Genomic DNA, 15,831 nt, shown 5'->3' on the forward strand with positions numbered 1-15,831 from the left:
GTAATCTTCTTCAAGTGAGTAAAATAAAAGTTGCTAGTAATCAGAGTACAATCCATCAAATGTATTACCTATATTAGTAAAAACTGTAAATAATCTAAGCTTTTCAAATAACAATGTAATTAAGGTACTAAATGAAACATTAAGTATAATAAGTGTTAACCTTTAAAATTAGTTAAGATACATCACTATACATTTGTAAAAACACAAAACATGTCTACAAATATTCAAGTTAGTAAGCCTATTTTAAAACCGCTAATGTGTCATCCTATAAATAACATTACATGCTAGTAAAAAATACACTTAGATCAAGCATACTGATGATGTGCTTTATCTTTCCAGTTTTTTATCCTGGCATCTCTTCCAAATGTTGAAAAGTGTTTCTGATTAGAAACAAGTAAGCACAATTCCGTGCTCATTACAGGCTAACACATCTTAGTGAGGAGCTTTATTAGTTGCCTACTAGACTGGGTGCCAACAACTTGCATGGAGAAGCTGAAATGCTACCACACTGCGACAGTTTTTATTTCACGACAGATCAACACCTCAAAAGGAGTGAACACCAACTATAGCTGAAGGCCTCACATCACACCATGTTCATCTCTTTATATTAACAGAACACAGACACCTAGAATTAGATATAAAATGCATGGAATAAACTGGATAGTTAAAATAGCCACAAGTTAAAGTTCTTTAAAATATATCTTCTAAAACCCATCACAATTACAAGTGACAATTATTTCTTTACATTTATTTTCTTCACATTTTTATACTGTTATTGTATGATATCATTTGAATATTTTGAACTTTCCACTTTGCTTTAACATTCACAATGGTTTTTCACTGTAATGAGAAACGTTAAGAGATTGAAAGTTATTTAAAGTTCTATTCATTTATATTCTTCATAATCAAACTACCAGTGTTGTCAAAAATGCCCTGAAAATTTTCCAGGTAAAATATGCATCCTGACCTGGCTAAATTTTGCAAAGCAACCACAAGATTTATATAATTAATACCTTCATCACTAATTTGCATTAAAATTCAATTCTACTGACTTGTTTGTGATGTAAATCAACATTAGTATCGATTTTTCCTTCTTTGTGCTACTTTTAACACACACTTATTCGATCAATAACCAGGATATTGATTAATTCATTTATCCCCTTTATTGTTCTTGATTGGGGAAAGGTTTTCAAGTTTGTTTTTTTTAGTCAGGTTATGCAAGTTTTTCTGAGACAGAATTTGAAAAAGAAGTAAAGTGACATTATGGGGTTTTTGGTAGTTTTCTGAAATGTTTGAAGTAAATTATCAAAATACTAATCACTACTTGCAAAGAAACAGAAAATATTTTGTTAAATTTTCATCTTCAATTAAACAAATGTGAAGCTATAAAGATAATTTCTGATTTTGTTTACCTGAATGTTCTATTAAAAATAATAAAATGTGGTAAATGCCTATAAATTAATGAAAATAAGACAATTCCCATAAAAATTATATATCTAGATCTTTCTCTGAATTAAAAAAAATGCATCTTTTTCCATGACTGATTACTCTTATTGTACAATGAATGGACATTCTATAAGAGTAGAAAAATGTGAGTGCATGTACAGACCCCACTCTAATTATTTTGTTTTAAATAAAATATGATACACATTTATTAGACTCTATCCTGCATAAAGCAAGTAAGATTTCTTTATGATAATTGAAACTGGGCTAAGCTTGTTCTTTTAATAAAATTTTCTATCTTGTTCCAACTCTTGGAAGGACCTTGTTCGAGAGGATGGTGTAATGGGTTTATATCCCTAAGGATCACTATGCTCAAATTTTCCATTGATAATGCAAACATACTACATAGTTTTTCAAAATGAACTTGTATGCTCTTTTCTATATTTCTCATACACATGATACAAGAAATTTTGATATAATTTCTTGTATCATATGTATAAGAAATATAGAAAAGAGCCATACAAGTTCATTTTGAAACAAGTTTTTTTAAGTTTAAAGTTACTTCAAAGACAAGATTAGCTGTTCCAGAAAAAGTTAACTGTTCTGAAAATCCTTAAAATTCAGTTTTGGTCAGGGTCAAAGTCCCCTGAACTCTCTGACAAGGGATGCTGCCCTTTGACCTGTGCTGGGGGAGAACTCCCTAGACCCCCCCTCCTACTTTTAAAATCTACCCTTCTACTTTAAATAAAATTACAACATCGAACTAGCTACGTTTTCTACAACTTACTCAACTCAAAACTGCAAATCTTAGTTGTTTTTTTCCCATTTGTAATGCAAGCAAAGGGACTTTAAATCTGGTAGATGGTGTATCCTACTTCAGCAGACACCTCCAAAATCAATATACATTTTAGATTTTCCCACCATGTAACTTGTAGGGGAAAGGATCTGTTCCATAAGTTAATGTGTATGTGTGTGTATTCCCCATTATTTATGTAGGTTAATATGTTTTTTTAGAATAAACTAATAATTTTTTAACTGATTTAATGATTAGTTAATAGAAGACTGTATACATGCAATTACATTAAGAAAATCTGTCAGCTATTATTGAGGCTGATAATTAATTACCCAGTATGGAGGTTATTTTAATAACACACCTGTTGCTACTTTGACTTCTTTTCATTTTAACACTTTCACTACAGGCATCTTTTTCTGAACATTTCATGAAATTTTAGTGAGTTTCATTCAAAATTTAATTAAAATATTTTCTTATCATGGTATATGAATAAATTTGGAAATCAAACATAGCTAATAATCCAAATGTTAATATCAAATAAGTTTTAAGTTTTTAATTTCATCAGGCAATATTAAAAAAAACTGCCGAATTTCCCCTAGTACAAGAATTGGGACATTTTACCTCTAGGTATCCCTTCTTCTCCAATTTATTTACCACCCTCCAAGAAGTACAAAATTTAATGTAAATTACTCACTATAATGTTGTCATTGCTCAGGCAAAGCATAAGTTTTATAGTTTTCAATCTTATTTGGTTATAGAGCCATAAAATAGAAAATCAGATCCCTCTTGCCATGCCCAGCTGTCACATTCTCTCTTTCAGAAACAGACAATACTTTTCTCCGACCTTTAATGCTGTATTAATTATAACCAATAGAAAGCCAAGGTTTTAATCTATCAAATGAAGTATTATACTACATTGTTTTCTGTACAGAGAATTGTCTATTTCACTGTCAGTTCAAACTTTATTCCCACAGGAAACCCATTGACAACTTTAGCTGAATTTTTAGTGGCTCTTGTCTCATAGTTAAAAAAAAAAAAAAGAAGAAAAATTGTGATAGTTAAGGGACATTGTCTGCTTTTAGCATGTTATTATTCTGTGTTCTTTGGTGCAATATTTCATTAAATAAAAAATCATTTAGTGCAGTAATACCATTAATATAAGGAAGTAGGGTTAAGTGACATCAATATTTGACAGCAAAAAAAAGAAGACTCAAGTACTTTATTTTTTTGTTTTTCATGTGTATTCTTTTTTTATAAGAGTAACTCAAATGTAAAAATTAGAAGCTTTTTAGGTTAGATAAGGTAAAATAAATAATAATAATAATAAAATTGTTTCATGAAATATACTCGTGAGCAGCTCGCAAGTAGCCCGTGCGTTATACAGTTCAATAGGGTAATGTAAGCTACATGTTTACCAAGTAATTTACAAGTTACATAAAACTTAAGTATAAACAGATCTATACTGTTATTATTTTAAAGCTATTAAAGATAAACAGATGTAGTTACATGTTACAATCTATAGTCATTCTACTGTCAAATTGACAGAACTCGTATAGAGTTTCGGTAGAGTTAGATTTTAGAAATTACGCACATGAAATTTGAGATGTTTAATCTTAACATCAGAATCACTTCGACTCTAAATATTTTTTTCGTCCACAAATGACTCTTGCTGATTACTGAAAGATACACAAAACATATTAGAAGTTATAGTATAGAAACTATAAAAGTGAATTTGGGATCACAAACTCACCCGATTTGATCGAGCCTAGCAAAAGAGTTAAAGCATATCTTGATTTAAACTAGCGAATCATAATAATTATCTTTTCATGGGGAACAGAAAATAGTACTTTATTGGAGTCACTTTATGTTTATTTTAGTAAGTTAAAAAACATTTAGGACTTTTTTAGTTATGTTATTTTTAATTATCTTTATTCCTGTTCAGTTTGGTAAGCAAAAAAGATACACAAACCAACCTTATCTTTTAATTGCTGACATAACTGGAGGGAAACTGTAAAAAGTACCAACACTTCACTTAGCCAGGGTACTGAGGACTCTGCCTGTATAAAGCATAGAAAATTACATTAATTTTATTTATCAAACATTGAATATTTAAAAATTTTCTATAGCACATAAAATTCTCTCTAATATGATGTTTTAAATTCATAATGATAAAAAACATAACTTCCACAAGGTTTGATTTTACATATAATATTTACTGATGAAGCTTTCAACTCTTCTGTTGGAGGTGTCTTGCAGCTAAAAAAAAGGAGTTGAAAGCTTGCTTTTTGAATATTGAATGAATAGATCAAAACCAGACATTATTTTGACCAGATGTCTCAATATTACAGTTCATTATTATAAATGTATGTTTGAAACCTAAACCTGAGAAAATTGACATGCAAACATAATCATACATAACATCTAGAAAATATTTTGCGAAAATTGGATAATTTTATTTGTAACTATATTACCATATATCTTCTTCAATAATGAGCTTATACCCTTAACAACTTAAAAATATTATATCATTCAAAAACATTAGCAGTCTATTTACCTGATAAACATCAAACTTCATTGAGCCTTGTTGGTCTTTCTGCAGATGGTAAACAGCAAAAACTAGTTTATGAGCCTGAACATAGAAACTAACAGCCAAATCATTAGGCAATGGAGGTTGAAGTGATTTCTAAGAGAAAAAAAAACAACAGAAATGAGTCTTGAATAATTGATGAACTAATCTAAAAAAAAATGTTTAAATTAAAGTACAAAGTCAGGATGTAAAGAGGACTTTATTCCTGTTCAGTTTGGTAAGCAAAAAGGGTACACAAACCAACTTTATCTTTTAATTGCTGACATAACTCAATGTCAACATGGATGTAAAGAGAGAAAAAAAAATTATACAAGGTTTTCATCTGTATTGTAAATGCAAAAACAGGGAAGAAGGAAATATAAATTTCAAGGAATTAAAAAATTTATGTTTCATGCTAAAGTTCTTCAACACATAGTGTCACTGTTTTCAGGTATTATCCATGCAGAGAGATGGCAATGCTTGAAGTTAATCAGTCTACCAAGTCTTTTCTGACACATCACTGGTCACACAAATTTATGCAATACTAAAATATGAACATTAGCACAATACAAGTCAAGGAAAAAAAAATTCAGGGAATCCAGTAGAAGTATGCAAAACCATCACATGAAGAAATAAAAAATCAAAAGCTTTTCATAGCCACATAATTCTTTCACTATGGGCTGGTCAAAGTTCACATCATGACATTTCATTGTGTTACATTCAAAATGTAGTTAAACTTGGCAAGAAAACATATTATTAACTTATATTTTTTATATCATCTGAGTTTTAATATCTTAATTTCAAAAAGAAATATTTTGAAATTCCTTATTTTTTTTTCTGTGTCACATGATGTGTCTGAGCTGCAAATACATCAGAATTTTCAAACTTCAATAACAGGCTTCTACAGTTTCCAACCAATTAGAAACAAGTTATACGTAATTACAATCAAGAACTTAAAATTTGCACCTCCAACTTTCTTGATTTACCAAATCTGCTGGCAGAGAAGCCCCCTCTTATAATTCTGACTTTAAATGTTGATTCCTAATCAACTTTACATGGTTAATAGACATGTTTATAACCAATAAAAAAAGTAGTATCTCCTCAACAGGAAACTAGTTACCAATTGCTAAGTTTAGGCACCTATATTAATCACTTGACTGAAGTTTTTATTTGCATAATCATTATACTGCTTCTCTGAACAGCTAATGGAATTTTTCTATTTATAACTTACTTATAAAACCAGATTTTCTATTCTAGTGACAAGTATATATTGCGTTATAAGATATGTATTCAAAAACTACATTAATTACTTTTTTGGAAACCTATATTTGTGACTCAATGAGGCTCAAGGAAGAAAAATTGTTTCAATGCAAATTTCCTGAAGCATCAGTGAGTAATAAAAACCTTTGTTTTATGTAAATATTTTATATATATTTAAACAAAATTAAATAAAATGTAAAAGTTATTATTTTCTTATACTGAAAATATATTTCAGATATATTTCTCTCACATATATAGCTATTCTCGTTCAGTGCTGCCCTCTATATGCAAAAATGTTTCTACATGCCACAAGTATTGAACTCCCACTTACCTCACAATTAACGTGGTTCATCTGTGTCTTGCATGTAAATCATCATGCAACAACCCTCCACCAATAGGAGTGTGACACACATACCTTCCTGATGTATGTGACTCCTCCTATTTGATTATACCTAACAATCACTTTGAGATTAGGCAGTGGGAAGGAAGGGTGGGAAGTGTGAAAGGAGGTAAGTCCCTATCAGAAATATATTTTCAGTATAGGAAAATAATAACTTCCGATATGGTACATTACCTCTGCTCATATGTGTATCTAGTATCCCACATTGAATAGGCAGAGGGACTGGTGCGAGGGATAAAAACGAAGTATCCTTTTAAAGCATCCAAAGAACACTCCAGAAGTGTAATCTCCATTGGGAGAGGAACACACGTGGAAGACCACACCACTTCTGTACCATGTATACTCTGCACCCAATGTGGAAAGAGGTGTTGCATACACGGGCAGAAAATGAGAGAAGCACAAGCAAAAAAAGGAAGAAAAAACCGGGTGAGTTGGAATCCAAACCACAGAATACTGGAAACTCAGTCTCATAAAAGTAAGACCGCAGAAGAACCATCTACAGAGAGGAATGTGGGAAAAGCTAAAATGGATGTGCTTCAAGGTGTAGAGTGGCTAAGGCATGATGGAAAGTATGTGGCCAGTCAACTCCAGTCCAAAACCAATCAGTATCGGAACAGAACCTTCAACCCATGGTAGAAGGAGGGTCCACACCATCTTCATCTCAAGTTAAGTAGAATGGAAGTAAATACTGTGCAAACTGATCTATAAAGCTGGCACATATGCGCAAATCCATAACCAACCACATATCCAGGAACCCAACATCAGAATGACAATAAGAAGAGATGTGCCAATGTGAAAGGTCACATCAAACTCAAAAAGACTGGCTCTCCACTGTGCAAAATTGGTCTCAGGCAGTGAAAACTACCACAGGTGGATTGCAAGAGGAAGAACCATTGCTCCAATCAACATTATCGTCTGGATAGGAACATTCAGAAGTCGGAGCATGCCACCCTCCGGATTCTACTGCATGGAAGTGTAGTGCCTCTAGATATATATATATATATATCCACAGCCAAGGGAACGGGCTTGGAAAAATCAGGATTTTTCCAAGCCCGTTCCATTGGCTGTGGTTTCGCTAGATAGTAGATAGGGACAGTGAGAATCTCGTTAATATATATATATATAGCAACCACAGCCTCCAGATAGAACTACACAGAAGCTGGGTGCAACATCAACCTCCAGGATTCACTGCAGGAAGGTGGAGATCCTAAGGCAAACTGAATGAGAAAGAAGAAACACAACCAACACATGTGTGAGGATTTATGTTGATTGGTGCTGCTCAAAATCCAAAACCACTCACTGGGAACTGACATCCAGGTGATGGTAGGATGAGGAATACCAACCAAAGGGGTGAACTGCAATGTGATGGATCTACTCCAAAGCAACATCATCCTCTGGATAGGACTGCACAAAGGCTGAAGCACAATTGCAACCTCTGGGTCCCACTGCACAGAAGTGGATTGCATCTATAAAATATTACCAATCTCACCCTCTGGATAGCATTGCACAGAAGCTGAGTGCAACATCAACCTCTGGGATTCACCACACGGAGGTGGAGCATATTTATTTGTAGATATGAGCAACATCAACCCCGGATATAACCTCAGAGAAGTTGGAGAACAATGCTTTCACCCTCCAGGTCCCACCACACTGAAGTAGAGTGCACATACAAAATAGAAGCAACCTCACCCTCTGGATAAAACTGCACAGAAGCTGGTCACAATAACCTCTAGAGTCCACTGCATGGAGGTGGAGCACATGATTGGAGGATTGAATGCCATCTATACCAGCAGAACACCACTGAATGAAAGCAATCACATTCAGGAGGACTATTCCATGGCTCACCACCTCAGTGGCTCGGAACTAGAAAGTGGAAAGTACTCCCATATTCCACTATAAGAATAAAGTGCAGTGGAGAGTTCAGAGGAACACCAACACCAGTGCAATGGGTGACCACAAAAAACCCTATTTTAAAAAGCAGACCACCCCTGATTTATTCAATCAAAGGGATGGCAGGGATGGGTATTTATCCCATTCTGCTTTATCCATGCAAGTCCATGGGTGAGTATGGTCCAAAACAGGCATATTATGTAGCAAGCATATTGCGAGACAACTTACGAGCAACTTATGGAACACCCATCTCAACAGCGTTTATCATAGGCCATGGGTATACAATTTAGCCATACAGTGCACATTTGAGAAATTGCAAGTAAACCTGGACAGGCAATCCTTGCCACTGAGTGGGATCCTAAATGGAAAGAGATATGCCACTGAAATGAAGAACTATATAAATAACTTACCCAGTCACAGCCACACTGAAGTTTGAATGATGGAGATAGGTGGAAAACATTACCCTGACAAGGAAGAAACAGCTACCTGATGAAGATAGTGGGAGATGAACATATGATATGTAGTCAACATACCCAACTGAAGAGACACCAGGGAAAAGGTACAGTGCCAGGTCTGATGCAACAACATCTGAAACAAATTTTGGGAAGAAGGAGACATGGAGGAATATGCCAATTGATTCAACTGCCAAACCCAATTGGTAAGGGTAGAAGGAGAAAGGTCACAAACAGAGGAATGTTGCCAAGGCATGAAAAGGCAGGAATGGTAACCACAGAAGACATGCTAGCACCCACTCTCAACTGAGAAACGAAATACTCAACATGAACCCTGATGTCAGGAGGAGGAGGAACAACAAAATATTCTGAGCAAGGGGTATGCTGTAATAAGGAAGGAATAGGGTCATAAGAAATCAGGGAAATGGATAAAATAAAATACAACTGAGATATCATATCTAAAAAGCCCGAGTTAGGCCTAGCAGATTCCACAGGAGAGGCTTGGGAAGGCACGGCATAGTCAGGTGGAGAAAAAAGGCTGTCCAAATCCTCCTCATCATGAACAGGTTCAGCAGATTCACGAGGAAGTTGAGCAATATCGGGAAAAGAAGGTTGACTTATATAATGATCAATCTCCCACGGAATTAAAACTGAAAATTCCTCAGTCAAGCTCCCCTCAACCTGAAGCCTATGTAAGTGTGCTGAAAGTAGGTGGAAGAAAATCTGAAGTGGTGATACAAACTTCGGAATTCATTATAAAAATGAAGAATAGAAAAAAAAAAATGTATCAAGACTACAGAAAACAAAATGTATGAAAATAATGATGTGAAATCACTACTTCACAGAAATTAAAAAAAAAAAAAAACGTGAAGAGAGCACAATCGAAAAACGTCTGCACTAGATCACTGCCTAACGAGAAGCGATTGTTTGGTAGAACCGAATAGAAGGAGTCACATCAGGAGGGTGTATCAGACTCCTATTGGTGGATGGTTGTCGCATGATGATTTACATGCGAGATACAGTTGAACCACGTGGGATATGTGAGAGTTCAAGGTTTGTGGCATGCAAAAAAAATTGTTTGCATATCGAAGGCAGCACTGAACAAGAATGTGAGTGGAGGTAATATACAATATCAGAAATTATAGACTTCTCAGCTTAGCTCAATTAAACTTCATTAAAACTTGTGGTTTATTGCTTTTCAAGTGTCATTCACTACTTCAGTAGGTGCAGCTACAAAGGACTAATAAATCTATAAGACTAGTAGTTGAAACTGTAATTTGGAACTTTATTTAAGATCAATACTGTAGACAATGAAGAAGAAAAAATGGTATTATTCACCATATTTCACATTTTTCAACTTTTCATTTTACTGTACATTTGTGCTTTTGCTATAGATAGTGGTATGGTTGATAAAATAACAGATATAATATTAAGTTTTACTGAAAAAAAATTGATATTTATCTAGGAGGTTCTAATGAAATACAAAGACTGTAAAATGAAAAAAGTATTTTTGTTCTTAGTATGAAAATCACCTTTCACTCAGACTGACTCAGTAAAGGTTACAGACATTTATACAATTCTGTTGCAGAAATACTTTATTAAAATATCTGATTTTTTTGTGCAAGAAGACTTAATGTGTAATAAAAGCTTACCACCTTTGGTGGAGATACACACTGTAAATTCAATTATAATATGTATAGCTTCTTAGAAACAGGCTTGATCTAATAAGCTGACAGTTCTTAAAACTTATATCCATAGTTTCAGGTGACATTTAAGATTTCAACAATTTTAGAAACAAGAAAGTTACAACATAAACATGCAAGTAGTTGAATTTTATAGTTTTTCATATCAACTTCCAAAATTCATGGTTTTTAAATTGTCTTAGCTAAAAAATTTGTTCTCAATCAACACATTTCTGGCTTTGTTTCACTTTCATCTATAGAAAAAATTTTTCGGTGCAGGTGGGAAATTTATTGATTTACAAGACCTATATAAAAATTCCAAAAGCAGACTAAAGATCAACAATTAGGGCTAAAGTTTCAATTTTTTATTATTATTGTTTCATCCAAAACAAATATTAATAACATTTCAGTTATAATTTTATTTTGGAAAACACTTGAGGGAAAATATCACAAATAATTTTACAAAATTTGATGTTGCACATTTTCTCCTACTGTGATCCAGAATATCCAGGCTAGAAAGGGTTAATTTAAATTTGAATGTAACTGTAAAACAGATTGTGACATGCAAACTTTGATCTTCCCATATACATAGGGTTGAAGTGTTAAAGTGCCGAAATAACTGAAGCAAAAAAACTCAATTAAAATACCTAAAATGTAGTAATACAACTTCTGTTCAATGATAATGGGTCCCCAACTCAGTCCAGTAGCGATTAAACCAGGCTGCCAATCCAGCCTCAAATGTACTGGTTAGGATAACACCAGAAGAAAGCACAATTGAGTATGTATGTGATTCAGCAATAAGTGAGCAATATAAAAAAAACACATTTAAAGAGATTGAGTATATTACATTAAAAGGATTTTGGAGCTTTACCATGTGCACCTTAACAAAAAACCTTGCAGCATAGCTTCCATTGCAAAAAGCTTGGTCATAATGATGTATTGTCCAAAGCACACCGCTCCTCCCATCTTTGTTTTTATAATCCATCTAGTATACAAGGATGATAGTTTCCCAGCAACTTTTTCAAGTTCTATTACACAAAAATCCATAGGTACTGCACCTGGTGACTTGACTGGTATGTAGTCATATGGAATAGCACGAGTATCCATTTAATTCTCCAGCTGCTTGAGGTATGTTACAGTTGAATAAATAAGTCATGGAAGCAACTCGTATACAAGACTTTTATTGCTTTCCCAAATTAAGATCCTTCTTGATTATGTTCATACTGTTGCCTGGCTTCTCAGCTGTTACAATATGCAATGCTTTGCTTACTATGTGCGAGGCATGCGACTTATTGCAGTTCTCTTTCTGGATGATCCTGGAGCATCAAGTTGATGCATATTTCTTTGTTTTCCAATTTCATTAAGTACAAGAGATATCTCCATCTTGGAAATACTAAATCCTCAACCTGAACCCATTTTAACATCTTAGTGTTTGGTTATTTTGCATCAGTCATTACATACCTTTCAAAAAGTGACCAATTTTTGGTAGCACCATACTACCTACAAAATTTCAAACAATGTAAAATTGTAATCATGATAAGTTCCATTCCACCATGACTTTATATCAGCTGTGATTGTCATGTGATTTGATTATTAGCAAATTCAAAATTGTTTTTATTTAACCTACTGTATATCACAGTAATAACAACATAATTGTAAAACAACAAAAAACAAATAAATTATTCAAGAAATAAACACTTAAATCAGTTGTCATTGAACGACCAATTTAATTACTTAGTTTTCATTTGGACTTTGTGAAACAGATCATTCACAATAATAAATCAATTTATCCAAGATTAAGTTTTTCTTTTTTTCTATATCTCTCATTTTTTTAATACACTGAATTTGTTCTAATCATCAAATTACTTTGTAATTCTTTAAAAATAGGTAACAAAATTATTCCCAGTCCAAGTGATACTAACAGATTGCATAGAAAGGTCAAAGGTCAGCTAAATTAATATAATTGAAGTCAAAATTAATGACCTTTCAAAATAAAATTAACTTCCAAAGACGAAGATGAAAGGCAGACAGAGATTCATATTACCATATTCCGGCTTTTCTGTAGTTCATCTATAGTCTTTCTCTTCGGTATTATCAAACAGGCTCTACCTCGCTGGAGACAACTCATGAGCTTGTTGACCATCTACAAATTATCAGAACTGTATAATCAACTTCAAACTTTATGCACCATTAAATATTTTCTTTTATTAAAACAGCTCAGTTGTCATTTTTCTTTTTATACAGAGGTAAAAATATACTTTCTTATACAGAATATGTTCCAATTTAGTGCCACATATTGTAAAAATACTGAATATATAGATATATAAATGTAACTTAGAAGTTTAAAAATAGTCAGATTTCTGAAACTTTCCTACAAGTGTAAATGCCAATTTTAGCGACTTGGCTGCTAGAAAGTGGATTTTACTCTACAAAAACCAGTAAACAATGATACTCATTCATGACAATTTTAAGCAGAGAACATTAAACAATTTTAATACTAAAGTACTGGCTATAAATTTAATTACAAACCTTCAGAATTTACAATATTCTCTGAAAGTATGCATAAAGACAATTTACTTTCAGTATGATTAATTTCATGAAAACAATGATGGTTATAGTGTAAAATCCTTAAAATGTGACATCAAATTAAATTTCACATTCAATACTTCCTATCGCCATTACTTGAACCTCAAATTATATACTTTTTCCATTCTATTCACTACTGGTGATATTCACATAGTGCAAAATATTGGGTACTTGTATGTACTTTCCTGTCACAACATTTAGTGTAATGGACAGACCAAAATAATTGGGTGAAATCACTAATTTTCTTTGTAAGGTACATGAAGGATTTTAGCACTCACTAGTAGAATTAATTGCAATATTTGTGGTATTTTTGTTAAAATATATTTGGTGCATAAATAAATAGTTTATATAAATATGTTTCAGAGTATGGTGGGTCAGTAATTACAAGGTTAACTGCAATGTATCACAGCTATAACAGCTTGCACATCTTTGAGTTCGGCAAAAAAACTGTACCTTGTCACACCAACTTGTATAACATCTAGTTAGGCTTAACTAACAATAACCATACCAATTTGCCAATTTTTAGTTAGGCCTAGCAAACAATATTCCAGCTTTGAATTATTTAGTGGTAAGTTTAATTTGGTGGATAAGATGGCCTAGATGGACCAAAAGGTCCCTTGTTGTCTTTTAATGTTATATACTAATTTATGTAACTATCAGTTAGGCCTAGTGAACTGCAGTTGAACCAACCTCTGTTACTTCCTCTGCTGATCTAAAGTTGTATTTATTTTGTTGATTTGTAGAAGCATGAGAAGGTAATAGATGTAAGGCTAACATCAAGTGGTTTCCAGCATCTTGGATCTGTGAAAAAAACAACACATTTAGATGCATTTCTCCTCCTATAAAACCTTTATTCACTGATGCTGTCTCCTTATGCCTAAGAAGTTGAAACTGTATTAACAAATCATAAAATTCAAACTTTAAATTCTAACAAAGGAATTAAGTAATTAAAGGTCAAAAGTTCTATCAAATACCCATTACATAATATCTTCTTGTAATAGTGAAATTTTAATTTCATTGGTATACACTATTCTACCAGGTTGTAAAGTTACAACTCTCTCTTTGACTAAGACAGTGTAAACCAGTTACACTCATATATAAATTATATCTCACAGAAGCTCTCACAACTAAATAAATACAAAAAACATAATACATATATTATACAAACATGAGCATATACAACAGTAAGTTTTGACAAAAATAATGTACAACATAGTAAGAAAAATGTATAAGAATATTTCTAATACCTTTACTTTAAGTAAAATGGACTTGAAAAATTAAATTTTAGTTTATTCAGTCATGGTTGTCTTCCATGACAGATTATTTCAATGTTCATATTATGCTTTTTTTTAAAGATAAAATTCTTCCAAAACCAAAAAATAGCATCATTACTTTTAAGGCCTTTATTTATAGATCCCAATTTTTCAAAATATAATATAGTGATGTGAAAATTAAAATGGCTTATCAAGTGAAATTTAATCAAAGATATTTTCAAACTAGTTATTTTATCTGAAGTTTTAAGTTCATGACTTGAAAATCCAATTAACAGCCACATGTCCACATCATGCTTACTACCTCAATTATAACAGTGTGTGATTTACTTGCTGGGATTCAATGACGAGGAACCCACTTGAGACTAATAATGATTGGAGATGGCTTGAATGGGTAATGAAGAAAAATTTTAATATAAGTTTAACATAACAGCAAATGTACAACATTTCGACAAGGTTTTGTCATCATGGATGAATTTATACTGGAAATTAAGAAACGAACAGATACGTAACAAATTGTTGTCAGATAGTGGGACGGAAAAGAAAGAAGATGCAAACGAGATGTGGCAAATCAAACTACAGCTTAGCAGATTTGATGGCAGCAATACAAGAACAGCAAAAGAAACAAGAAGAAAGATCACAGCAGAGGTTGGAGGAAAAAGAAAAGAAACAAGAAGAGAGACTACAACAGTGGCAAGAAAACCAGGACCAGTGGCAACTGGAACAAGAAAGGAAACATGAAGAACAAGAAGAAGAAACAGTAAGAATGTCTCCAACAGTTGAAAGAAAGTCAGCATACACAAATGGAAAAGATTAGTAAATTTCAAAGTCAATTAAATACATTAAAGGATGATTTACTGTCTTTTACACAGGGAGGATATATTAACCATGGACCTAATCAGCCCCAGACATCAGGAAGCTCCTTCCAGACCCTGCAGCTAAACCCTAATGCAGACATCTTCAGTCCTGCCAGAAGCCACATTCCAGACAAGAGTGTCAGCAATAGGGGAGATCTAGTACAAAGGAAGTCACAGGAATTCAATGGGAAGGCACCATATAGAGCACAATTTGAGCTCCTGGCAGAAATGAATGGATGGACAGAGGAGCAGAAAGAAGTGCACCTGGCAACGAGCTTGAAGGGACAACCACTGGAAATACTTGGACAGTTGTCAGCAGATGAAAGGCACAACTATAGAGCACTGGTAGCTGCTCTAGAACTCAGGTATGGAACTCAACATCAGTCCGAAGTCTACAGGGCTAGGTTTAGGACGAGAGTCAGTGCTAAAGGGGAGAGCCTGCAAGAGCTGGCACAGGATTTCGAAAGTATGGCACACAAGGCCTACCCAACTGCACCACCTGATCTCCTCAAGTTGTTGCTTAGGGATCAGTTTATAGATGCCTTGAACAGTCTACAACGGATGATTCAAGTGAAGCAAGCACACCCCTCAACTATGCAGGATGCAATGGCCAGAGCTCTTGAATTCGAAT

The 15,831-nt window shown here is 33.4% G+C and overlaps 1 protein-coding gene across 2 annotated transcripts in view; it reads right to left on the minus strand.

The window, feature by feature from the left end:
* Positions 1-523: 523 nt before the first annotated feature.
* Positions 524-15,831, minus strand: part of LOC106459223 (protein rogdi-like) — a 45,570-nt gene continuing 30,262 nt past the window's right edge. For both annotated transcript variants that reach the window (XM_013918827.2, XM_022385666.1), the window contains 5 exons: positions 13,763-13,873; positions 12,531-12,629; positions 4,791-4,919; positions 4,210-4,293; positions 524-625 (listed from right to left, as the gene is read on the minus strand). In XM_013918827.2, the coding sequence (XP_013774281.1) occupies positions 608-625; positions 4,210-4,293; positions 4,791-4,919; positions 12,531-12,629; positions 13,763-13,873 (441 nt within the window). In that variant the 3' untranslated portion in view covers positions 524-607. The remainder of the gene's footprint in view (positions 626-4,209; positions 4,294-4,790; positions 4,920-12,530; positions 12,630-13,762; positions 13,874-15,831) is intronic.

This window comes from Limulus polyphemus, unplaced genomic scaffold (genome assembly GCF_000517525.1).
Source record: "Limulus polyphemus unplaced genomic scaffold, Limulus_polyphemus-2.1.2 Scaffold578, whole genome shotgun sequence".
NCBI lineage: Eukaryota > Metazoa > Arthropoda > Merostomata > Xiphosura > Limulidae > Limulus > Limulus polyphemus.